The sequence below is a fragment of the Hyla sarda genome, chromosome 9 (assembly GCF_029499605.1).
Source record: "Hyla sarda isolate aHylSar1 chromosome 9, aHylSar1.hap1, whole genome shotgun sequence".
In the NCBI taxonomy this organism is placed as follows: Eukaryota; Metazoa; Chordata; class Amphibia; order Anura; family Hylidae; genus Hyla; species Hyla sarda.
The window spans coordinates 160,171,184-160,196,984 of record NC_079197.1 but is presented as its reverse complement, the minus strand read 5'-3'; the positions used below and the strand labels follow the sequence as shown (position 1 = coordinate 160,196,984).

Here is a 25,801-nt window from a genome sequence, read left to right as displayed (position 1 = left end):
CCACTGAATAGCATTCATAATCCTCAACATATATATATAACCAAAAACAACTCCTTAACTTACATAAAAAGCTGTAATGTTTTGGCTGCTCGGTGTCGCACTTCCCTGCAATCTGCTGCCCATTGCCTTTTAGGCTCTGTCAGTTTCTAGTAACAGAGACCAGGACAGCACACATGACATCTAAGCTGCAATCTATGAGCCAGTCTGACTCCTCCAAAAGATGAATTCTGACCCTGAAAGTTAAATAAAGGATTCCCTCTGATCTCAGCAGTAGTTCGGTGCCAAGTCTAACCCCTTCCTTGCTGTTCTGGTTCTGTTGCATTTATTTTGTCTGACACCTAGCACCTTTTAAACCTAGTGTACCAGTAACTCCCTCTACCACCACATATCGCTTGTAATGTACTGTGTAAATAAACTCCCAGCACAGTGCCTACCTGTTTGCTCCAGTGCACTTTCAACTACACTGTGTCGTGGCATAGCAGTACATAATAGGTGCTGTGAATGGACAGAGAAATAAGAGAGGAAGTAACTGTGTGTGTACTACTGGCAAACATTCCAGCTCTGATACTGCCCCCTTGAAATGGAGAGAATGAGAAATAGCTGTGCACAGTGGAGGGGACTCTCAGAGGCTGAATAGAGAGGGCACTAAAATCCCATTCTCACCACTATGGGTTAAAGGGGTATTCCAGAATTTTTCTATTTCTTTTGACTGTGCTACAGAGGCTGTAAAGTTAGTTTAGTTCATAATATAGTGGATGTTCATTTTAGCAGCATACAAATTGAGTGTTGTCTCAAGCCTTTCCCAGTGTGCAGATCGGCCCGAAACATTACATCACCAGTCAGGTGTTCACAGGAGCTTGTCTATTTCAATGGGTGGAGCAACCGCTGGGTGGGAGGGAGTTAATTCGCCACAGGGCTGCAGGAAATTGTAGTTTCAAGCACAGCACGCATGGAAGGGAACCCAGCGGTGCTGCAATAGGTGGAATTACTGATGTGTGAAAGATAAGTGACCTCTCACTTACAAACAAGGGATCCTATGACTTGTATTTGGAGGGAAGGAACTCCATCAGGAAATAACCATTTTACAACAAAGAAAGCAGCAACACAGCCATTTAGCCCAAAGACAAGTATGGATACTTTCTAAGCATGTCCATTACTGTCTGGCAGGTAAGTACAAAAGTTACCTTATGGTGGAGAACCCCTTTAATCTAAAACGCAGGTTTTAACAATCTTCTGAAAAGTACAGGTATGCTTTAGAATAAAAGGTGCTAGAAAATTCTACATTATTTTGAATCATTACGTGCCAAGTGTTTCTTAATCACTGTGCCTCTGGCTGTTGCAAAACTACAACTCCCAGCATGTCCGGGCATCCTGGGAGTTGTAGTCTTGCAACAGCAGCTGGAGGCATGCTAGTTGCGAAACACTGTGCTAACTCCTGAAAGATAAAATTCTGTGTACCTGCAGTCGTCACTAGGGGGAGCTCAATAAAACAGTATGCAGTAAATGCTTGAGTTCCCCCTAGTGGTGTCTACAGGAAAACAGGATTTTATCATCTAACTCTATAGCTGTGTAGAGGAAAGCAGGCATTTGAAGCTCAATAATAGAAAAGCAGATCTGTAACCCGTATATAGATGTATTATACAATCCCTTAGTGAAAAATGATTTTTCTTCATACATCAGAGGCATGTGAGGTTACATCATGGCCCCAGATATGTCTCACAGTACCGTACTATGGCTTTGTTCAGCTCTGATCCCAATTTTTGATGGCAACAGTTGAGCTGATCATAAAGATTCACTATACAAAGATGGATTTATTGGACCATTGCACTGGTTGGATTTATTGTCATTCTCCTGGCATTACAGAGCAGATAATAGAGCAAAAGCATCACACAGCAAATTGCACCAGTCAGTCAGGTTCCAACCATTACTGGGGTCTCAGCCACATATCCCAATATTAAAGTGTAAAATATTTTGTCTCTTGAAGTTTACAAAGATAAGGAGGAGTGTAATAAAAAAAATTAAAATAAAAAAAAAATCAGGCGTGTATATAGTTGGGATAAAGGGGGGGGTCAGGTCTTCACAGCTCCATTGGGGAGGTCTTCTCCTCGTTCAGGAGTACATGGTCAGCTGCAGCCACTGGAAGAAAACAAAAAACAGAAGTGAAGGCAACGTAACATTACACATCTTTACAGAGAAGATGTTATCTTAAGGGGTTATTCCGGCCATAGGGCTGCTGCTCTAGTCTCGGAAACCTCTGAGTTTCCGGCACTGGAGACGTGACGTCATGCCACACCCCCTCCAATCAGGTCTATGGGAGGTGGCGTGACTGCCATCATATAGGGGATAAGAAGTCTATGGTCTGAATACCCCTTTAATGATTAATCCAGGATTATAATACAGGGTTGCTTCCTTGTGAAAATAGTGCCGCACCAGGTTGTATGTGGTATTGCAGTTAACCATGTTTAACCATGAAGGGTTGCTGTGATACCAGACACAACCCATGGACAGCATTTCTGGAATGCCTCTTTAAATGGGCACTGTCAGATTTAAAAACTTTGTATATGTCGTATATCTTGGCAAAACATTAATCTTTCTAATATAACTAGAAATCACGGCTCATAAAAAGGACCACTAGGGGTCCCCATAACATCCAGAACATAATCTGTCCAGCTGCAGCATAATCTTTGTCCCAGCTGAAGCGCAGGCAGGGACAAAGTCCAGTAAGTGAGGGAGCGGAACTAGCAGTCATCAGTACTCACTCCTGTCCTATTAGACTGCAGAATGAAAACAGAGAGGAGGGGGTTACAGAGCAGCCTGCAGTGATTGGATGAAGAGACCCAGCACAGCACAGCAGACTACGGGAGGAAGTGAATAAACGGAGAGTGAAACTAAAACCAGACACGTAAAGACGAGATGTAAAGAATCTGTATGACCTAGTGAGTAACATATAGAAGCATTTTTTTTCTGTAATATGATAGTTACACCTAAAGGGTGGGAATACACTTACAAAAAAAAAACTAGCCATGTGCCCATTTTTAAGCTTAGTGGCAGTTTTCTAAGATTAGGATATCAAAACCTGTCCAGAGGAAAAGTTGCTGATGTTGTCCATAGTAACCAATCAGATCACTGCTTTCATTTTTCAGAGGCCTTGTTAAAAATGAAAGAAGCAATCTGATTGGTTGCTATGGGCAACTCAGCAACTTTTCCTATGGACAGGTTTTGATTAATCTCCCCCACGGTGTTTTTTCTCCCAAAAACTTCTGTTATGGGAAAAAATGCTATATTTATTTAATATTGACTTTTTTTTTTACATAATTCTTGAGTAGTAATTGTAGAGTCCTTGCTGAAATAATTACATGACTTGTCGTCAATGTTTATTACGGCCTCCTTAACCCCTTGAAGACTGGGCGATTTTCCATTTTTGCACTTTTGTTTTTTCCTCCTCCCCTTTTATAATTCATAACGCTTTCATTTTTCCACCTACAGACCTATATGTGCCATCAATTTTACTTTGTAATTACATGGATTCACCACAAAATCTACAGCGAAACCCCCCAAAAAATTTTGTTGGGCAAAATTGTAAAAAAAAATAAAAAAATAAAAAAAAACGCTTGAGCCGAGAGCTTGTGGCGTCATATCTCCGCCCCCTCATGTCACTCCCCGCCCCCTCAATGCAAGTCTATGGGAGAGGGTGTGACGGCTGTCACGCCCCCTCCCATAGACTTGCATTGAGGGGGCGGGCGTGACGTCATGAGGGGGCAGGGCTATGAAGTCATAAGCTCCCAGCTACAGCGTTCAGAACATTTTGTTCCAAATGCTGAGCATCGGAGTACCCCTTTAAGATGACACAGACCTTAGTCCCGAGACCCACTGGGTAGGATATAGCTGGTGAAGTGCCCAGTAAGATGCTTCATTTCCCGCTCGAATGCCCGATCTGACTGATGCCCTCTCTTATAGTCTATGGCTACCGAACGCTTTACTCGGCTTTAAATCATGATTGCAGTGGGTATCAGGACTAAGACACGGTGTGAGCTATCCTTTTGGCATGTCATTTATGTAAAAGTAACACTTTAATAACCAAAACGTTAGATCTCTCACCTCCTGAATTGTCACCCTAATCCTGCCATCTCCATCTTTATCCAAAGCTTTGAAAGCACCTGAAAGGCAAAAAAGTGAAGTGTGAACAAATCCGGACATTACTCTGCAGAGGAGGATCCTGACAACAGGGGTGGAAGTGTAAGCGTTACTTACGGAACATGGCGTCAAGCCGCACCAGACAGCAGATATAATTATCAAAGTCCATGTCGCCTTTCTCATCGGAATACCGGCGAATTATCATCTGGTACAATTCACCGCTCAGTTGGAATCCTAAGAAGAAGAGGGAAAATATTATGGAGTAGGATTAGTCTACAGATAGATGTGAATATACAGCACAGCGTCACCATACTGCCTCCCGACCACTCAGTCATGGCCAGTTCCATCCACCCGGAATCTCTGGACTAGGACTGATTCATACAGGCAATCCAGGTTCATTCTTAGGTAATATTTTGTGTGGCCAACATTATTTTCCAGCACTGCCTTAAAGGGGTACTCCACCCCTAGACATCTTATCCCCTATCCAAAAGGCTGCGGCACCCCAGACAACTGCTGCACGGAGTGAACTTCTCTCCGTTCCGGATCACTGGCGATGCCGGGCCGAGGCTCAAAACGTCACGGTCACGCCCCGCTCGTGACGTCACGGCCACGCCCCTCAATGCAAGTCTATGGGAGGGGGCGTGATGGCCATCACGCCCCCTCCCATAGACTTGCATTGAGGGGGCGTGGCCGTGACGTCACGAGCGGAGCTGCACCCGATGCTCTAAAAGGAACGCCGGGTGCAGCAGGGAGATCGCAGGGGTCCCCAGCAGCAGGACCCCCACGATCAGACGTCTTACCCCCTTGTCCTTTGTATAGGGGATGAGATGTCTAGGGGCGGAGTACCCCTTTAAGCCTCTGCGCATGGAGTTCACCAGATCTTTACAGGTTGTCCTAGAGTCCTCTTCCACTTCTCCATGACATCATGGACCTTCTGTTTGGGGATGCGCCACAGATGCCCAATAGGGTTTAGGTCTGGAGACATGCTTGGTCAGTCCATCACCTTTACCCTCACATTTTGTTCCCCTCTTCTCACTGACATAAATGTGATGGGGAGAGAGCAGGAGTTGTATGATATGGCTGACACCCACCTGCGGCTTGGAATGCCCCGGGCAGCTCACTGCCGCTAATAGTTCCTGATCGATCGGTGTCATATCTCCTGTAGATAGCCTGAAAAAGTAAAAAATGTTAAACTACACACCTCAGCTGCTGCAGAGCCTCACATTACATACCACGGCTTCAAAACGTCATAGTGCAGCTGCTGCAGAGCCTTATAATACACACCCAAGCTGCTGCAGAACCTCATAATATATAGCCAAGCTACACAAGAAGGATTTTTGCTTCAATCGAGGTGTAGCAGAATCTCTCCTTACTACAATTTTAGGAAGTAATGTAAAGACCCCCTACTGTAGGTTATACGACTTTTAGATGTCACCTCGGCCTCATGCTTTAAAGGGGTATTCCAGGAAAAAACTTTTTTTTTTATATGAACTGGCTCAAGAAAGTTAAAAAGATTTGTAAATGACTTCTATTAAAAAATCTTAATCCTTTCAATAATTATCAGCTGCTGAAGTTGAGTTGTTGTTTTCTGTCTGGCAACAGTGCTCTCTGCTGACATCTCTGCTTGTCTCGGGAACTCCACAGTTTAGATGAGGTTTGCTATGGGGATTTGCTTCTAAACTGGGCGGTTCCCGAGACACGTGTCAACAGAGAGCACTTAGACAGAAAAGAACAACTCAACTTCAGCAGCTCATAACTACTGAAAGGATTAAGATTTTTTAATAGAAGTAATTTACAAATCTGTTTAACTTTCTGGAGCCAGTTGATATATAAAAACATTTTTTTTTTCCTGGATAACCCCTTTAAGATGGTCGATAAACTAATATACTCACTAATAGCCGATAACTTATACCGGAATATCGGTATAAGTTAACGGCTATCAGCCTGAAATGTCACAGATTATCGGTATCGGCCCTAAAAAATCTATATCGGTCGATCCCTAAAACAGACGTATGCCATCATCTGCAGTTTTGCTTACCTGCCATTTTTTGATGTTGTTCCACAAATACTTGAATTCCTCAAAGCCCAGTTTGCCAGTGCTGTCGCTCTATATGGAGGGGTTAAGGCACAAACATATAACAAATAACTGTTGCCTCCATTTGTACCTACAGTAATAGTTGTTGCCTTAGCCGCCATTCCAAAAAAAATAAAAATACCATAGAACCACTAGATGAGAACCATTTGGCCCATCTAGTCTGCCCAGTAATCTGAATCCTATCAATAGTCCCTGGCCCTATCTTATATGACGGATAGCCTTATACCTATCCCTTTCTTCTATGAAGGATATCCTTATGCCTATCCCTATCTTATATGAAGGATATCCTTATGCCTATCCCTATCTTATATGAAGGATAGCCTTATGCTTATCCCTATATTATATGAAGGATAGCCTTATGCCTATCCCTATCCCTATCTTATATGAAGGATAGCCTTATACCTATCTCTATCTTATATGAAGGATAGCCTTATACCTATCCATATCTTATATGAATGATATCCTTATGCCTATCCCTATCTTATACGAATGATATCCTTATGCCTATCCCTATCTTATATGAAGGATAGCCTTATGCTTATCCCATGCATGCTTAAACTCCTTCACTGTATTGTCAGTGACCACTTCTGCAGGAATATGAGAAAAAAGCTGCAATGGCGCTCCCAAGGAAATAACCCGAAGTCGTGGGTATTGGTGAAAAATAAATGAATAATTTATTCTTACAGCATAAGAAATCAAAGAAAATAATAAATATAAAGCAAGACGCGTTTCGGGAGTCACAGCTCCCTTTTTCAATTGCAGGTGGTTGCTGTATCTATGATACAGCAACCACCTGCAATTGAAAAAGGGAGCTGTGACTCCCGAAACGCGTCTTGCTTTATACTTATTTTCTTTGATTTCTTATGCTGTAAGAATAAATTATTCATTTATTTTTCACCAATACCCACGACTTGGGGTTATTTCCTTGGGAGCGCCATCGCAGCTTTTTTTCTCCTATACCTCTGCATTACTCTACGGACTCTCCCCTGGGCTCCGTCCTCACGCTGCTGGCCGGCATACCAAGCTACCATCACCGGTAAGGAATACGCTACCCCCACCTGGGTACCCACCTACATCGGCTAAAGACCTACACCGCACCCGGCGCTACCTCCGCTTTTTTCCTCCATTTATTGCACTTCTGCAGGAAGGCTATTCCATGCATCCACTACTCTCTCAGTAACACTTCCTCATATTACTAGTTTAAAACTATGTCCTCTTGAGGTGATTTTTCTTCTTTTAAAGATCTTCTTTACCATGTTGATTTAAAAGTCTCTATCATATCCCCTCTGTCTCTTCTTTCTTCCAAGCTATACATGTTAAGGTCCTTTAACCTTTCCTGGTAAGTTTTATCCTGCATAAAAGTACAACAGGGGTCTCCAAACTGCAGCCCTGAAGATGTTGCAAAACTACAACTTCCAGCATGCAACATCTGGGGGGCTGCAGTTTGGGATATTTATATATAAAAAAAAAAAACAATAAAAAAAAAACACTTGTCCAAGGGACTAAAACGAAGCAAAATCTACTTGCCCCTCATGACGATCCACTTGTCCTGGTACACAAAATAATTTTAACCAAAATAGTCTATAAAAAAAGTCTTTATTAGTTATACTTTATTTTTGCACTTTTGTTTTCCCTCCTCACCCTATAATAGCCATAACTCCTATTTTTCCATCTACAGACCCATATGAGGGCTTGTTTTTTAAGGGGACCAATTGTACTTTGTAATGATTTACCGTATTTTTCGCCATATAAGACGCACTTTTTCTTCCTCAAAAGTCGGTGCTTCTTATACGGCGAATACACCCCTATCGCGGCGGTCCCCGCGGCCATCAACTGCCGGGACCCGCGGCTAATACAGGACATCACCGATCGCGGTGATGCCCTGTATTAACCCTTCAGACGCGGCGATCAAAGCTGACCGCCGCGTCTGAAGGGAAAGTGACACTAACCCGGCTGTTCAGTCGGGCTGTTCGGGACCGCCGCGATTTCACTGAGGCGGTCCCGAACAGCCTGACTGAATAGCCGGGTTAGTGCTTACAGGACACCGGGAGGGACCTTACCTGCCTCCTCGGTGTCTTCTCCGTTCAGGGATCCCCTGTATGGCCGGCGCTCTCCTTCCTCGTCATCACGTCGTCGAGTACGTGCGTCGGCGCGTAACGATGTGATGGTGGCGACGGAGAGCGAGGATACCCGGCCGGCAGCAGAGACGTTCCGGAGCGACGGGGACACGGTGACAGCGACATCCAGGGCAGCGGTGACGGGGACACGTGAGTATTACCTCCTTTGCAGTGGTCTTCAATCTGCGGACCTCCAGATGTTGCAAAACTACAACTCCCAGCATGCCCGGACAGCCAACGGCTGTCCGGGTATGCTGGGAGTTGTAGTTCTGCAACATCTGGAGGTCCGCAGGTTGAAGACCACTATTGGGTTCAAAATCTTTATTTTTTTAGATTTTGCACCTATAAATTGGGTGCGTCTTATACGCCGATGCGTCCTATAGGGCGAAAAATACGGTACTAATTTAAAATTCCAAACTTTTTAGAATTTTTTTTATTGCCACTTTATGACCCCTGAGAAATTTCGGCATACTGTGCTGTATGAGGGCTACGTTTTTGTGCCGTAATCTGCTGTTTTTATCGGTACGATTTTGGTATTGATCGGACTTTTTAATCACTATTTACTTTAGTTTTATTGGATATGATATAAAAAATGCTATTCTGTGGTTTGGCATATTATTATATTATTTTTAAGTTAACGCCATTGACCATACTGTATATATGTTATATTTTAATAGTTAGAGGACAATTACACACGCGCCAATACCAAATGCATTTATTTTACATGTTTTTTTTGTATGGAAAATGGGAAAAGGGGAGGGGGTGGATGTGAAATTTTAATATGGAAGGGGTTAATGTGTTTTGTTTTTTGCACACACTTTATCAGTCCCTTAGGGGAGTTTTAGGAGGAATCATTTTGATTCCCTTTTAAAGATCAATGCAGTTTTATTGAACTCCATTGATCTGTGTGATCTGTGCTCATTTGATTGAGCCTGTTCCAGGCAGACTTAATGATCTCATCTCATGATCTTGTTAAATGTTATAATCCTCCCAGTTCACTGCCCCCACCATGATAAACCACCCCCTGCCTTTAATTTTTATTATTTTTAGTTTTCTACCTTGATATTGCTCTGTATTTTCTGCTCAGTCTCAGTCAGATTCACAGACTGGGAAGGGGATTTCCACATCCCTGAATAAGGTTATTTTGATCAGTACAGACATGTTGGAGGATTTACAGAAAAGGACACAGCACAAAGTCACCATCTAATATAATTCCTACAAGGATACGTCCATCACGGCCACCATACTGCGACATGACTCCACGCTGAACCCGTCCGTCTTCAGGTCCTGGTCTATAATAAAACAAAGGCAAATGTAGTTAACTAACAGGCAGTTCTATATACAAATACAAGAGACATTTACATGTAGAGAAATGGGAACCTTCAAGAGAATTTAAATGACAAAATAGGAAGCCCTAGAACAGTGGAGTCTTTAACCCCTTCCTGCCCCATAGATGCACAGCACAGCGCTCTGTACACTTACGGTGCAGGTGCACTGTGATAGATGGTCAGGGTAAGAGGTAACTCTGTTCCTGAATATTGAAAGGGGTATTCCAGGAGAAAAAAACAAAACAATTCTCGGTCTCTCTTCAATGGGTGACACCTATACTGATGGTATATGCTCTTGCCACTAGGAGGCACTGACACTAGAAAAAAGTTGTCTCCTCCCTGGCAGGATATACCCGCCCACTGGAAGTGAGGTAATCAGTTTTAGCTAGTGTCAGTAGGAGGCAAGGAGGCTCTCCCAGACCTGGTCTTTTATTTTCTAGTTAAGTACGTATAGTTAGGTTCTTTTTCCTTTGTTATTTTTCTAGGTTGGCCGACAGGAGCATGACACTACCTGATCTCCCACATGCGACAAAGGGTCACGGAACATAACAGTGTGGGCCGTCAACCCCTTATCGCCAACAGCCAGTGCCTGGGGGTTGTACCCTGTGTCCGGATCCCCCACTGCCCCTGCTCGACTCGCTATGGCAGCCTGGCGTGATGCAGCTTGGACATAAGCTGGCTGAAGACTTCAAGGTGAGTATGTGAAGATTGAGTCCGTGGGTGAGCATGACCCCCCCCCCCTTTTTGGCAGAGCCTGTGGCAGGACTTCAGGGGTTAATTTTCTCCCTGGGTCTCTGGTAGCGCAGTTTCTTTCTGGACTGGTGTTTGTGGTTTGAGGATATGCTGCTCCTCAACGGGGCAATCTCAGGGGCCATGGTCCTGATCTTATATGGGGTCTGGATTGTCCACCAGTAGTCTCACCTGTCTATATGATGGGAGTTACGGCGGCCACTCTGTCTCAGGAAGCTGCCGGCTTTTGCGGCGGCTCCCTGTACTTTCCGTGCTTGCTGGCGAGAGCCATAATGGTGGCGAGTAGCTCTGCCCCTCTTCTGAGCACCTGACAGGGAAGGATCGGCTTAGCTCTGCCCCTCTCTTCCCCACAGCGAGCCCTCCAGACTTGGCGTGCTGCAGGGGTCATTAGTGCTATCAGGGATGTCAGAGGCTGTATCCCTCCTCTGAGTCCCCTGGTTCAGGGCCGTAGTCCTTTCAGTCCGGCGGGAGCATTCCCAGCCGGGCTCCGCTGTTAACTCCCTGGTTCGAAGCAGCAGGCGCTCCTGTGAGGCAGGTGAGCACCCGCACACTCTCTGGCACCGGCAATCCCATTTGTGGGGCAGTCTTTCGGTGCCGCCCTTCTTGTCTTGACATAGTATGTCTCCCGGAGCATTTTGCGGATGTTGGGTTTGCTTCCACTACTGGGGTAGAACCTCCAAGTGACTCGGGAGCCTCCTATGTCGACTACTCAGGTTTTTCCGGGATGCTCCTTCTCAGGGCGTTCCGCTCTTTTTTTTTTTTTTTTTTTTTTTTTTTTTTTTTGGCCATGTACACCAGAGATGGAGGGCAATCCGGTCTGCCAGATTTCACCAGTCGGGCCAATTTCGGCTTATGCTTGGATGTGGTTTCTTTAACGCTTTCAGACTCTGTGTCATACTCTCTGGGTTCACTTTTCCCCCGATCGGGTGTTCACACCTTGCCTCTGGGACAGTGGTTTTTGGAGCATACGGGTTTTTGGTTCAGGATTCAATCTTCTGCACCATGCCTCTCTGGAGATTGTTCCAGAAGTCTTGTCTTTTCCTTGATTGTGCCCGCCTTCGACCCAGACGTCCGCAGCTCTCCCTGGCGTTTTCTCGCCATGTTCTCTGGTTTCGGTTGGTTTTATGTATGGGGTTCTCTTGTTGTTCCTTTTTTCTTTATTGTTTATCAGCCGGGCTCTCCCTCTGGCTGGTTCTGTGCTTCTTGGAGTTGGTTTGCTACCTTCTTCCAGGTTTGTTACGTCCCATTGGGTCTCCAAAGCACCCCCCTTTCTTATCTCTCCATGTGGCATATTGGTTTGAAGGACGGTCCTTCCTTTGGCGTCCTAGTCCATCTCCATGGCCAGTGGGAACCGCCAGACCCTTAATTCCAGGCCTCGGTTGCCTTCTGGCCCAGGGTCTCGTCCGTGAGCCTTATCGAGTCTGGGGTTTAGTCTCCTGACTGACTCCCTTCCTCTGGTGGTTCTTTCCCACCCCAGGGGCTGCTTTGGTACATCCCATCAGTATAGGTGTCCCCCAATGAAGAGCGACAGAGAAAAGGAGATTTTTTTGTACTCACCATAAAATCTCTCTCATACCCTTCATTTGGGAGACACCCCACCCCACCCAATTGTTCATATTTTTTGTCTGGATAATCTTTTCCAGTTCTTGTTGTTTTTTTTATTTTTTTGTTTTTTTTATCAGGGATTCTTTTCTAGGGTCCTCTGGACATGTTTCTTTGTTGGCTTCTCCTACTGCTTTGGGACAAAACTGATTACCTCACTTCAAGTGGGCGGGTATATCCTGCCAGGGAGGAGCCAACTTTTTTTTTTTCCTAGGATCAGCTCCTCCTAGTGGCAAGAGCATATACCATCAGTATAGGTGTCCTCCAATGAAGGCTACGAGAATGAGATTTTAAGGCTAGTACAAAAACTCTCCTTTTTTTAATATCAACTGGCTCCAGAAAGTTAAACAGATTTGTAAATTACTTCTATTAAAAAAGTGTTAATCCTCCCAGTACTTATCAGCTGCTGAAGTTGAGTTATTTTCTTTCTGACAACAGTGCTCTCTGCTGACACCTCTGTCTATCTCAGGAACTGTCCGAAGCATTACAGGTATGGGGATTTGCTGTTACTCTGGACAGTTCCTGAGACAAGCAGAGGTGTCAGCAAAAGAGAACTGTTGTCAGACAGAAAAGAACAACTCAACTAAGAACAACTCAACCCCTTTAACACAACAAACTGGCTACCCCCCTCCACGCAGCACAATGGTAGGGGCTGAATATATGCCAACTAGGGGCTTCAAGCAGGTGGGCTGAGATGGTGGGGCAGGTACTATGCTGCAATTGCCACATAGCAAACCTGCAGGCAGTGTCCAATAGCTGTGGCAACATTATGCAGCCAATGGGCACTGCCCAATTTTGCCGGCAAGCAGCAAACGCACCATGGTACCTGCCCCACCATCTCAGCCCACCACCTTCAAGCAAGAAGGATGTTATACTGCCAAAACTGGACCAAGCGGGTACGTTAACACAGGCATATCTTCATCAGCTGCTGTTATGATCTACAGGAAGTTTTGTTCTTTTTTAATTTCCTCTCTGCCTGACCACAGTGCTCTCTGCCGACACCTTTGTCCATTGTAGGAACTGTTCAGAGCAGGAGAGGTTTGCTATGGGGATTTTCTCCTGCTCTGGACAGTTCCTGACATGGATATAGGTGTCAGCAGAGAGCAGTGTGGTCAGACAAAAGAAATTCAAAAAGAAAAGTATACAGCAGCTGATAAGTACAGGAAGGATTAAGATTCTTTAATAGAAGTAAAAAAAAAAGTTTTCTAGTAGAGTACCCCTTTAATGTCAAAAAGGGGAAGGCTAATAAAGTCTGCCATTGTGAACATAGCCTGGTTTTATGTTATGTTTCCAAACCAGGGTGCCTCCAGCTGTAGCAAAACTACAGCTCCCAGTATGCCAGGACAGACAGTTTTGAAACAGCTGGAGGCACTGTGGAAGGGAACCACTGCCCTATCCAATGCCAGATCCATGTTTTTTTGTTTGTTTTTTTATGGGAAAAGGAGTGATTTGAATCAACTGGCTTCAGAAAGTTAAAACAGATTTGTAAATTACTTCTATTAAAAAATCTTAATCCTTTCAGTACTTATGAGCTGCTGAAGTTGAGTTGTTCTTTTCTGTCTAAGTGCTCTCTGATGACACCTGTCTCGGGAACCGCCCAGTTTAGAAGCAAATCCCCATAGCAAACCTCTTCTACTCTGTGCTGTTCCCGAGACAAGCAGAGATGTCAGCAGAGAGCACTGTTGCCAGACAGAAAACATTATTGGAAGGATTAAGATTTTTTTAATAGAAGGACAGTAATTTACAAATCTGTTTAACTTTCTGGAGCCAGTTGATAAAAAAAAAAAAAAGTTTTTCCTGGAATACCCCTTTAAGATTTTAGAATCTTACTTTTTTGTTTTTCTCCTCCTCCTAATCATAACACTTTCAATTCTCCAGCTACAGACCCATATAAGGGCTTGTTTTCTCACCACTGATTGTACTTAGTAATGGCATCACTCATTTTACAACAAAATCTACAGCAAAACAAAAAAATATTTATGGGGCAAAACCAATTTTACTATTTTTGGGGGCTTCCGTTTCTATGCAGTGCACTTTTCTGTAAAATACAATGTTACCTTTATTCTGTAGGTTCATACGATTATGACGATACCCAATTTATATGGGTCTTATTTTACTAGTTAAAACTAAAAAAAATTGTAAGAAAATAGTATGCTTAAAATTGCCCTCTTCTAACCCCCAAATATTGTATTTAATTTCCGCATATACGGGGATGGGTGAAGGTAATTTTTTGCACCATGATCTTCAGTTTTTATCTGTACCAGTTTAGTTTTGATTGGATTTTTTAATCGCTTTCAAATCTGGTATGAAGCTTCATAGACCCTGCAGTACTGTAGTGCAAAATAACTTACTGTATCCCCTATCCGAAGGGGATTCTGACTGCTGGGACCCCAGCGATCTCCTGTATGGGCCCCTGGCAGTCCGCATTCTCTCCCCTAGCATGACGCGACAGCCGACACACCAACAAGAATACACATTTCTAGAGAGACACTTTAGTCTTTCAATGACTCCACTTAGGCCTTCTGAGAATTCATACAGAATGGTGGACCAGCTTTGCCAGTCTCTTGAAGAGACTGTCTAGTGAAGCATCAGATGGTAACATCTGGTACTTCTCTATGTCTGTACAGTAATATGGCTGCTGCACTCTGTCACCCAGTCTCCTGAAGAGACAGTACATATAAAGTTGGGAAAGCAGTGTAAGCCCTGCACTGTGGACTGCATGCCACCCAGCTTTCCCAGTCTCATGAAGCTCCGGCAGTGATTGGCTGCTCCTCATTTTAAACTCCTGGTTAAAGGGGTACTCTGGCGCTCTGACATCTTATCCCCTATCCAAAGGATAGGGGATAAGATGCCTGATCGCGGGAGTCCAGCTGCTGGGGACCCCCATGATCTTGCACGCCGCACTCCGTTTATAATCAGTCCCCTGAGCGTGTTCGCTCCGGGTCTGATTACCGGCGACCACGGGGCCTCCGCCTCCGCCCCCGTGTGACATCATGCTCCGCCTCTCAATGCAAGCCTAAGGGAGGGGGTGTGACAGCTGTCATGCCCCCTCCCATAGGCTTGCATTGAGGGGCAGAGCATTACATCACACAGGGGCGGAGGCGTGATGTCACCGGTGGTCGCCGGTAATCAGACCCGGAGCGAACACGCTCAGGGGACTGATTATAAACGGAGTGCGGCGTGCAAGATCATGGGGGTCCCCAGCAGCTGGACTCCCACGATCAGGCATCTTATCCCCTATCCTTTGGATAGGGGATAAGATGTCTGGAGTACCCCTTTAATCCTGTAGAAGTCCCATAGACTTGCATCAGGCAAGCGAGTAATGCTCTTCAATGTATATGAAGTAAAAGAATACTCACGTCGTCCAACTACTTTGTTGAGAATTCCCATCAGCTCGGTTGCGCTGACTTCCATGTCCTACGGAAAAAAAAAAAGATGACGTCAGACATTGCGGGCGCAAACCGCAAGACACGGCAGTGTGATACTGAACACCCTCCCTATGACAACACTGGCGGTGCCAACCCTGGAACACATGCCAGCACATTCCAATTACTTACATCTCCGGCCAGCTGGCTGAAGAGCCGACGGAACTGTCGCTCCTCCTCACTCTCATTGGATTGAATGACAGAAACGTGGCTCCGTGGGGGCTGGAGAGAAGGCAGAATATTTAGGCAACGGTCTCTATTGCTCTATGTTATCAGCTAATAAAGTCTGCCATGTCAACATAGCCTGGTTTTATGTTGGTGTAGCATGTTTCCAAACCAGGGTGCCTCCAGCTGTTGCAAAACTACAACTCCCAGTATGCCCGGACAGCCGAAGGCTGTCCGGGCATGCTGGAAGTTGTAGTTTTGCAACAGCTGGAGGCACTGTGGTAAGGAACTGCCCTATACAATGTCAGAACTATGTTTTGCAAGTGAAACCCTTATAAGAGGAAATTGAATACTCTCTTACTGGAGGAGTTGGGTTGTAGTTTGATGCTGCGTCACTATAAAGAACAGAAAAAAAAAAGAAGAAATTAGAGATCAGAATTAGTTTAAATATCCCAATACCTTGTCTATAGGTGTTGGGATATATACACATGTTTCTATAACATAGGCTCTGTTCACACCACGTATTACCCATGGAATGCCTCAAATGTATACAACTGTACAGGTACACACTATAGACACCCACTATAAAAGAAGATTTACTACAGAGAACATATAAATAATGTGTCAAACGTGACAAGCCAGGTTTTACCACAGAAAAGAGGCAGCTCTTCCTCCAATCAACTCATAAGGCTCCGTTCACACGGCCCCGTTTGGAATTCCGCGGTGTGAACATAACATTAGTGTGATTGGGTCTCCGCGAGACCCGTTCACACTGCAGAATTTCCGCAGCGGACAATTCCGCCGCTGAAATTGTTCCGCACAAAGAAAGAACATGTTCATTCTTTGCGCGAATTCCGCGAGCACTGCATAGCCATCAATGGTGACGGCTCAGTGCCCCGCGGCCCTCGAGCCGAAGCACCTGCGTCGGCGGCCGACAGGCGGAATCACCGTTCGCGGAATTCAGCGAGCGGAGATTCCGTAGTGTGAACGGGGCCTTACAGGGATCCCTCAACTTACAATGGCCTCAACATACAATAGTTTCAGCATACAATGGTCTATTCTGGACCATTGTAACTTGAACCCAGAAACATACAATGCCACAAACAGTGCAGATCTGTGAAATGTGTCAATGGCTGGAAGAACCAACCAATCAGAATGGAAATTCACTGGTTAAACCCCTGTATTACTGAAGTGTATGCACTGACTGGTGTCTGGTAGTGCCCCCTACAGTACAGGGAGGTATTACATGTTCTGTACTCTTTACCTGTACCAGGGTTAGCTGTTCCTTTGGACACCAGGTGAGGACGGCTCCATGTAACTTTTTTAGGACACTGTGTACTGTACAGGACCCTGAAGAAGCTCCTGTCCTCTACATAGACAGTGATTACAGCTCCCAGCAGATGCTTCTTACTTTACTTGGAACATTTAATACTACATTTTCCCTGTAGTGGCCACTGTAGGAGAAGTGTCTAGTTGGAACAAGCGTCAACTCTTTGGCAGGGGGGTCCTGATCTGTGGCAATCAGCTGATCATTGCATTGGTTCTCATTGTAAAATAAAGCATGAGAAACAGGTGGTATTCTTGTAAAAGGGTATGACGGAGCTGCCATACCAGACATAAGAGGGGTGCTATTTCACGGTACAGAATAAAAAAATAAATAAAAAATACCTGAGAACATTAAGAATTCCTCCAAAGAGTCCCGAACCTCCTCCGCCACCAATTCCTCCTCCGCCTCCACCAAAGAAGCTTCCTCCGCCACCACCGCCTCCACCATATCGATTTATCAGGAACATTATTGCAGTCTACTTAGACCTGTAAGGTTAAAAAACAAAAATCATGTCAACCATGATCAGCCAAAATAACCCACATTTCCTGAGATAGAGGATGAAAACAGTCGATTGATATATTAGAATCATGATAACAACTAGAGTTGAGCGAACTTACAGTAAATTCTATTCGTCACAAACTTCTCGGCTCGGCAGTTGATGACTTTTCCTGCGTAAATTAGTTCAGCCTTCAGGTGCTCCGGTGGGCTGGAAAAGGTGGATACAGTCCTAGGAAAGAGTCTCCTAGGACTGTATCCACCTTTTCCAGCCCCCCAGAGCACCGGAAAGCTGAACTAATTTATGCAGGATAAGTCATCGACTGCCGAGCCGAGAAGTTCGTGACGAATCGAATTTACTGTAAGTTCGCTCATCTCTAATAACAACCATACCCATTATATAGGTTTTGTTTATTTTACTACTATTAAATTTTGTAACTTTTTAAAAAGAAAATACGTTTGCTTAAAGGGGTACTCCGCCCCTAGACATCTTATCCCCTATCCAAAGGATAGGGGATAAGATGTCAGATCGCCGGGGTCCCGCTGCTGGGGGATAAGATGCCAGGGGCAGAGTACCCCTTTAAAACTGCTCTATTCTGACCCCTAGAACTTTTATTTTTATGTATACTGAGCTGTATTAGGGTTCTCTTTATTTTTGCCGTAATCTGTAGTATTTATTTGTTCCCTTTTAAGTTTAATGGGACTTTTTGATAGTTTTTTTTTTTTTTAAATTCCTCCTAATATATGTTGTGTAAAAAAATAAATAAATAAAAATTTTAAATTTGTTTACACTGTTTACACCATTTGAAGATGTCCATCATTGCCTGTAAAATGTTGGCCGCAAGTTTGAAAAAAATAAAATACTGAAACCATATTTCCTAAACTAAGGGTACATTCACACGAGCGGATCCACAGCGTACTTTACGCTGCAGATCCGCCGCTGAAGGACCCTCTGTATTCTGTCTTCACATGTGCCTGCTCGGAGCGGCAATACGCCGCTACGCGCAGACACACTGAAACGATGTGCGAGTCGCCGCGCATGCGCGGTGTACTCGCACACATCGCGGCCGCTCCCCCTGCTCAATGAGCTAGGCCGAGAGCTGCCGCGAAGAGCGAGTATACTGCGCATGCGCCCGGCGACTCGCACTGTGTCTGCTTGTAGCGGCGTATTGCCGCTCTGAGCAGGCACATGTAAAGGCAGCATATAGAGGTCCTTCAGCTGCGGATCTGCAGCAAAATACGCAGCAAAAATCCGCTCGTCTGAGTGTACCCTAACTCAGATTTTATTCCCTAACTACTCCTAACACCCCTCCTGCCCTTAAATTTTTTTACCAGCAAGTAAATAGCAAAATGTCTTATAATTACATAAGGAAAAATATATTAAAAGTTTCGTTTGGTGACAGGTACTCTTTAAACTGATTGCTCATAGATACAACTTTGAAGGGTCGCCCATTTAGATGCGGAATAAATTCACAATGGCAAGTATGGACAATCACTTCACCAAAACTATACACCAGTGTTTTCCAACTAGTGTGCCACCAGCTGTTGCAAAACTACAACTCCCAGCATGCCCAGACAGCCGAAGGCTGTCTGGGCATGCTGGGAGTTGTAGTTTTGCAATAGCTGCAGGCACACTGGTATAGACAATTTATGGCCAACAATGGGTCCAGATACCCCCAACCTATGTTTGCTATGTCTTTGAATTAAGCGCAGCACCTGCTCTGGCTTTATAGACAGTAAAGGCAACAGGACATAAATATACTTCAGGTCACCTTATATTCCCGCCGGTGACGTAAATATACGTCATAGGGTCGAAAGGGGTTAAGAAGCTATGGCAGCGACCTACAAAAGGAGATCTATAAAGGGGCTGGGACACCAACCTTATTTATCCGCAAGCATATGATTGCTGTGGATGAGACTGCCTGAAGCAAGAGATCCCCCGCCATCTTCGTTATGTTTAATTGTAGGCCTACAGTGTGGAATGGAGTGGCAGCACAAATGTCCGACCGTCACTCCATTCAAATAGGGACATGGAACCCCCAATCTCGTGGTCAGTAGGAGCCCCCCCAGTGATCATGCGCTGCAAGATAGGTGTTGAGTGTCCATTATGGGAAAAGGGGTGGTGTTTCCACCCGCTACCCAGCAGCAGATTTTCGATAGTGGAATTTTCCCAGTTGAAAATCCGCTGCAGACCTCCTTGGTTTCAAGGGGGTCTGCGGCAGATTTTAAACTGCGGAGATAACGCAGGCGAAAATCAGCTGCCGGTAGCGCGTGGAGACCCCACCCCTTTTCAAACTCGCAGTGGGAAATCAGTAGCGAATTTCAAAATAAATAAATACGGCCATGTGAACATAGCCTTAAACTGATTGCTCATAGATACAACTTTGAGGGTCGCCCATATAGATGCGGAATAAATTCACAATGACTTATAAGGACAATCAGATTCCTCTGAAACTATACACCAGTGTTTTCCAACTAGTGTGCCCCCAGCTGTTGCAAAACTACAGCCTCCGGCTGTCCGGGCATGCTGGGAGTTGTAGTTTTGCAATAACTGGAGGCACCCTGGTGTAGACAGTTCACAGCCAACAATGGGTCAAGATACCCCATGCCTATGTTTGCTATGTTGACACTAACCCCGCCCATCCCTTGTGTACACCTGGCTTGTGGAGCATTACAGTAAATACAGTAAAGTCACTGGAGGAACCGGTTGCGCCGGTAATTAAAGGAATGGTCTATAATTGTACAGTCAGGTATCGGGAGCTAAAATCTACCCTGCGGCGATGAACTCTCTGTATATTGATCCCTATGCAGACTGTCTGCAGATATATATATATATATATAGGACTGGTCAGGCTGGTTTGCAAGGAATGAAGATATGTAACCACTCCAGGCTAAAAGATAGGAACCCCCTCCCCGAACTTGTCCCACGCACCTGCCTCCTCTATCCCAGGGGGATAGCACTCCCACATATTGCAATGCAGAGGAACTGGTCAGTCTACATGATGTGGAGTGGTGTACAATGAAATATGAATGAGCCAGGGCTGATAGGAAGGTCTCCCTGACTATACAGGTTCTGAGGGTTTCCCAGGAACTAGCATGAGTTAGCAGGAACTGGGAGCTGCGGCTGCATTATGGATAGGATGTCAGTGCCAGGGAGGGTGTGGTGACTGCAGGCCATAGCAGGCATCGGTGGTCCTCCCTAATGTATGATTCCAGCTATACAGCCACAAGGGGGCCGCCCCCGCTACAGAGGCACAAGGGGGCCGCCCCCGCTACAGAGGCACAAGGGGGCCGCCCCCGCTACAGAGGCACAAGGGGGCCGCCCCCGCTACAGAGGCACAAGGGGGCCGCCCCCGCTACAGAGGCACAAGGGGGCCGCCCCCGCTACAGAGGCACAAGGGGGCTGCTTGTACAACGAAGGGAAGGGCGCATTGTAGTGCACTGCCTAACTTCTATCTAATATGTATGCCAGCTCAAAGCCAAGCATGGCAGATGCCCATTTAATGTCTACGGCAGGGCTAGACAAATGCCAGGAGCCAGGTTGAGGCGCCTAGGTTTTTGTCAGCCCATTCCCATAGTGGTTGGACAGCGGATGTCAGGTGACCGCTGAAGCTAATCAGCGGCCTCAGAGGTGATGCTCCGTACTCAGGAACATGGAGTGTAACTCCCGAGGATGTGTCAGTCACGTGACAATCGCTGCTGAACACCGAAGGGACACTAAGGACTGTGACACCGGAAGAGATGAGGGGACAATGAAGGGTGTAACACCGGAAGAGATTACGGGACACTTATAACTGACACAGGGAGAGATGGGGGACACTAAGAACTGTGACACAGGGTGAAATGAGAGGACAATAATGACTGCTATGACACAGGAAGAGATGTGGGAGCCTAATGACTGTGACACAGGAAGAGATGTGGGGAGCCTAATGACTGTGACACAGGAAGACATGTGGGGAGTCTAATGACTGTGACACAGGAAGAGATGTGGGGAGCCTAATGACTGTGACACAGGAAGAGCTGAGGGGAGCCTAATGACTGTGACACAGGAAGAGATGTGGGGAGCCTAATGACTGTGACACAGGAAGAGATGTGGGGAGCCTAATGACTGTGACACAGGAAGAGATGAGGGGAAACTAATAACAGACATGAAGAGATAAGGGGACACAAAGGACTGTGACACAGGGGTAGATGAGGGGTCACTAATGACTGCCATTGCTGTCTGGGCATTCTTAGAGTTGTACTTTTGCAATAACTGGAGGGCCACAGGTTAGTGGTCACTGACTAGGGTTAGGATACCCGCTCTGGTTGGTATCATGATCGGCCCTGTCCTCTGTATATGTAAATCTTCTGCTAGGGTCACTTTGTCTAATCACACACAACATCTCTGTCTGAAGACATCACCATATGTGTAAGGATCAGAGGCTGAGGAAGAGAAAAAGTTCATGGAGCTGGATATAACATGGGCGCATCTTCATCTTACACGGAGACATGTAGAGCCCTAAAGTATGTGAGGGCGACGGGACAGGCAATACCGGGCGACGGGACGGGCAATACCGGGCGACGGGACGGGCAATACCGGGCGACGGGACGGGCAATACCGGGCGACGGGACGGGCAATACCGGGCGACGGGACGGGCAATACCGGGCGACGGGACGGGCAATACCGGGCCACGGGACGGGCAATACCGGGCCACGGGACGGGCAATACCGGGCGACGGGACGGGCAATACCGCACGTACTGGGTGACAGGAAGGGTTCTACTGGGTGACAGGAATGTTCTGTAGGCTCCTGGGGGGTTATTTATCAAAACCTGTGAAAAGGAAGAGCGGTGCAGTTGCCCATAGCAACCAGATTGCTTTCATTTTTCACAGGCCTCATTAATAATGAAAGAAGCGATCTGATTGGTTGCTATGGACACTTGCACCACTTTTCCTCTGCACAGGTTTTGATAAATCTCCCCCCTGGAGTCTATGTTACCGTCCTGATCTGTACAGTGTGTATACCAGAGGCCTCAAACTGAGGAGTTACCTTATAACCAGACATATACACAATGCAAACAAATGACAAGCAAACATGACTAACAACTACATCTATACACAATACAAATTGTACATACAACTAGTATACACATGCATCCATACAATATGTATGAAAACTGCATATACATCTGTATACACACACAGCACACACACACACACACTACACCTATACACTGTATACACAGTACACACTACACCTATACACTGTATACACAGCACACACACACACACACTACACCTATACACTGTATACACAGCGCACACACACACACACTACACCTATACACTGTATACACAGCGCACACACACACTACACCTATACACTGTATACACTGCGCACACACTGCGCACACACACTACACCTATACACTGTATACACTGCGCACACACTGCGCACACACACTACACCTATACACTGTATACACAGCGCACACACACACACCACCTATACACTGTATACACAGCGCACACACACACACTACACCTATACACTGTATACACAGCGCGCACACACACACACTACACCTATACACTGTATACACAGCGCACACACACACACACTACACCTATACACTGTATACACAGCGCACACACACACACACTACACCTATACACTGTATACACAGCGCACACACACACACACTACACCTATACACTGTATACACAGCGCACACACACACACACTACACCTATACACTGTATACACAGCGCACACACACACTACACCTATACACTGTATACACAGCGCACACACACACACTACACCTATACACTGTATACACAGCGCACACACACACACACACACTACACCTATACACTGTATACACAGCGCACACACTACACCTATACACTGTATACACAGCGCACACACTACACCTATACACTGTATACACAGCGCACACACACACACTACACCTATACACTGTATACACAGCGCACACACTACACCTATACACTATACACAACACACACACTCACTACATCTATACACTGTATACACAGCACACACACACACACACTACACCTATACACTGTATACACAGCGCACACACACACACTACACCTATACACTGTATACACAGCGCACACACACACTACACCTATACACTGTATACACAGCGCACACACACACACTACACCTATACACTGTATACACAGCACACACACACACACACTACACCTATACACTGTATACACAGCGCACACACACACACTACACCTATACACTGTATACACAGCGCACACACACACACTACACCTATACACTGTATACACAGCGCACACACACACACTACACCTATACACTGTATACACAGCGCACACACACACACACTACACCTATACACTGTATACACAGCGCGCACACACACACACTACACCTATACACTGTATACACAGCGCGCACACACACACACTACACCTATACACTGTATACACAGCGCACACACACACTACACCTATACACTGTATACACAGCGCACACACACACTACACCTATACACTGTATACACAGCGCACACACACACACACACACACACACACACTACACCTATACACTGTATACACAGCGCACACACTACACCTATACACTGTATACACAGCGCACACACTACACCTATACACTGTATACACAGCGCACACACACTACACCTATACACTGTATACACAGCGCACACACACTACACCTATACACTGTATACACAGCGCACACACACTACACCTATACACTGTATACACAGCGCACACACACTACACCTATACACTGTATACACAGCGCACACACACTACACCTATACACTGTATACACAGCGCACACACTACACTTATACACTGTATACACAGCGCACACACTACACCTATACACTGTATACACTGCGCACACACTACACCTATACACTGTATACACTGCGCACACACACACACTACACCTATACACTGTATACACTGCGCACACACACACACTACACCTATACACTGTATACACTGCGCACACACACACACTACACCTATACACTGTATACACTGCGCACACACACACACTACACCTATACACTGTATACACTGCGCACACACACACACTACACCTATACACTGTATACACTGCGCACACACACACACTACACCTATACACTGTATACACTGCGCACACACACACACTACACCTATACACTGTATACACTGCGCACACACACTACACCACACCTATACACTGTATACACAGCGCACACACACTACACCACACCTATACACTGTATACACAGCGCACACACACCACACCTATACACTGTATACACAGCGCACACACACCACACCTATACACTGTATACACAGCGCACACACACCACACCTATACACTGTATACACAGCGCACACACTACACCTATACACTGTATACACAGCGCACACACTACACCTATACACTGTATACACAGCGCACACACTACACCTATACACTGTATACACAGCGCACACACTACACCTATACACTGTATACACTGCGCACACACTACACCTATACACTGTGCACACACACTACACCTATACACTGTATACACAGCACACTACACCTATACACTGTATACACAGCACACTACACCTATACACTGTATACACAGCACACTACACCAATACACTGTATACACAGCACACTACACCTATACACTGTATACACAGCACACTACACCTATACACTGTATACACAGCACACTACACCTATACACTGTATACACAGCACACTACACCTATACACTGTATACACAGCACACTACACCTATACACTGTATACACAGCACACTACACCTATACACTGTATACACAGCACACTACACCTATACACTGTATACACAGCACACTACACCTATATACTGTATACGCAGCACACTACACCTATACACTGTATACACAGCACACTACACCTATACACTGTATACACAGCACACTACACCTATACACTGTATACACAGCACACTACACCTATACACTGTATACACAGCACACTACACCTATACACTGTATACACAGCACACTACACCTATACACTGTATACACAGCACACTACACCTATACACTGTATACACAGCACACTACACCTATACACTGTATACTCATAATATGACCCCTATACACATCACACAGTATAGTCACTTACGGTACAGGGATATAAGGCTCCGGTGCTGCACTCACCTCTCTGCCGCAGGTTCCGGGGTTCCCTCCTCAGTTCCGGACAGGGCGCGGCTGCAGGACCAGTGACTCACGGAGCTGACAGCAGAGGTCGCGCCCACTAACCAGTATTCCAGCCAACCAGCAGCCCTGTCGATGTCT

The 25,801-nt window shown here is 45.6% G+C and overlaps 1 protein-coding gene across 1 annotated transcript; it reads right to left on the bottom strand.

Moving 5' to 3' along the window:
* Positions 1 to 1,782: 1,782 nt before the first annotated feature.
* On the bottom strand, positions 1,783 to 25,800 carry CAPNS1 (calpain small subunit 1). The gene is made up of 11 exons (XM_056540880.1): positions 25,664 to 25,800; positions 17,285 to 17,428; positions 15,978 to 16,011; positions 15,584 to 15,673; positions 15,386 to 15,443; positions 9,574 to 9,638; positions 6,173 to 6,241; positions 5,226 to 5,304; positions 4,252 to 4,368; positions 4,099 to 4,157; positions 1,783 to 2,136 (listed from the first exon to the last, which is right to left on the bottom strand). The coding sequence occupies exons 2-11, from the start codon at positions 17,407 to 17,409 to the stop codon at positions 2,110 to 2,112; spliced, it is 723 nt and encodes a 240-aa protein (XP_056396855.1). The 5' UTR covers positions 17,410 to 17,428; positions 25,664 to 25,800; the 3' UTR covers positions 1,783 to 2,109.
* Position 25,801: the final 1 nt, after the last annotated feature.

What these genes read in the sequence shown, in the direction of transcription:
- CAPNS1 (XM_056540880.1), bottom strand. Translation starts at nt 17,409, where the DNA reads ATGTTCCTGATAAATCGATATGGTGGAGGCGGTGGTGGCGGAGGAAGC. An exon ending in TCAGCCAGCTGGCCGGAGAT is followed by an intron (nt 15,444 to 15,583) that starts GTAAGTAATTGG and finishes TTTTTTCCGTAG; the next exon opens with GACATGGAAGTCAGCGCAAC. An exon ending in ACAACATCAAAAAATGGCAG is followed by an intron (nt 5,305 to 6,172) that starts GTAAGCAAAACT and finishes TTACTTTTTCAG; the next exon opens with GCTATCTACAGGAGATATGA.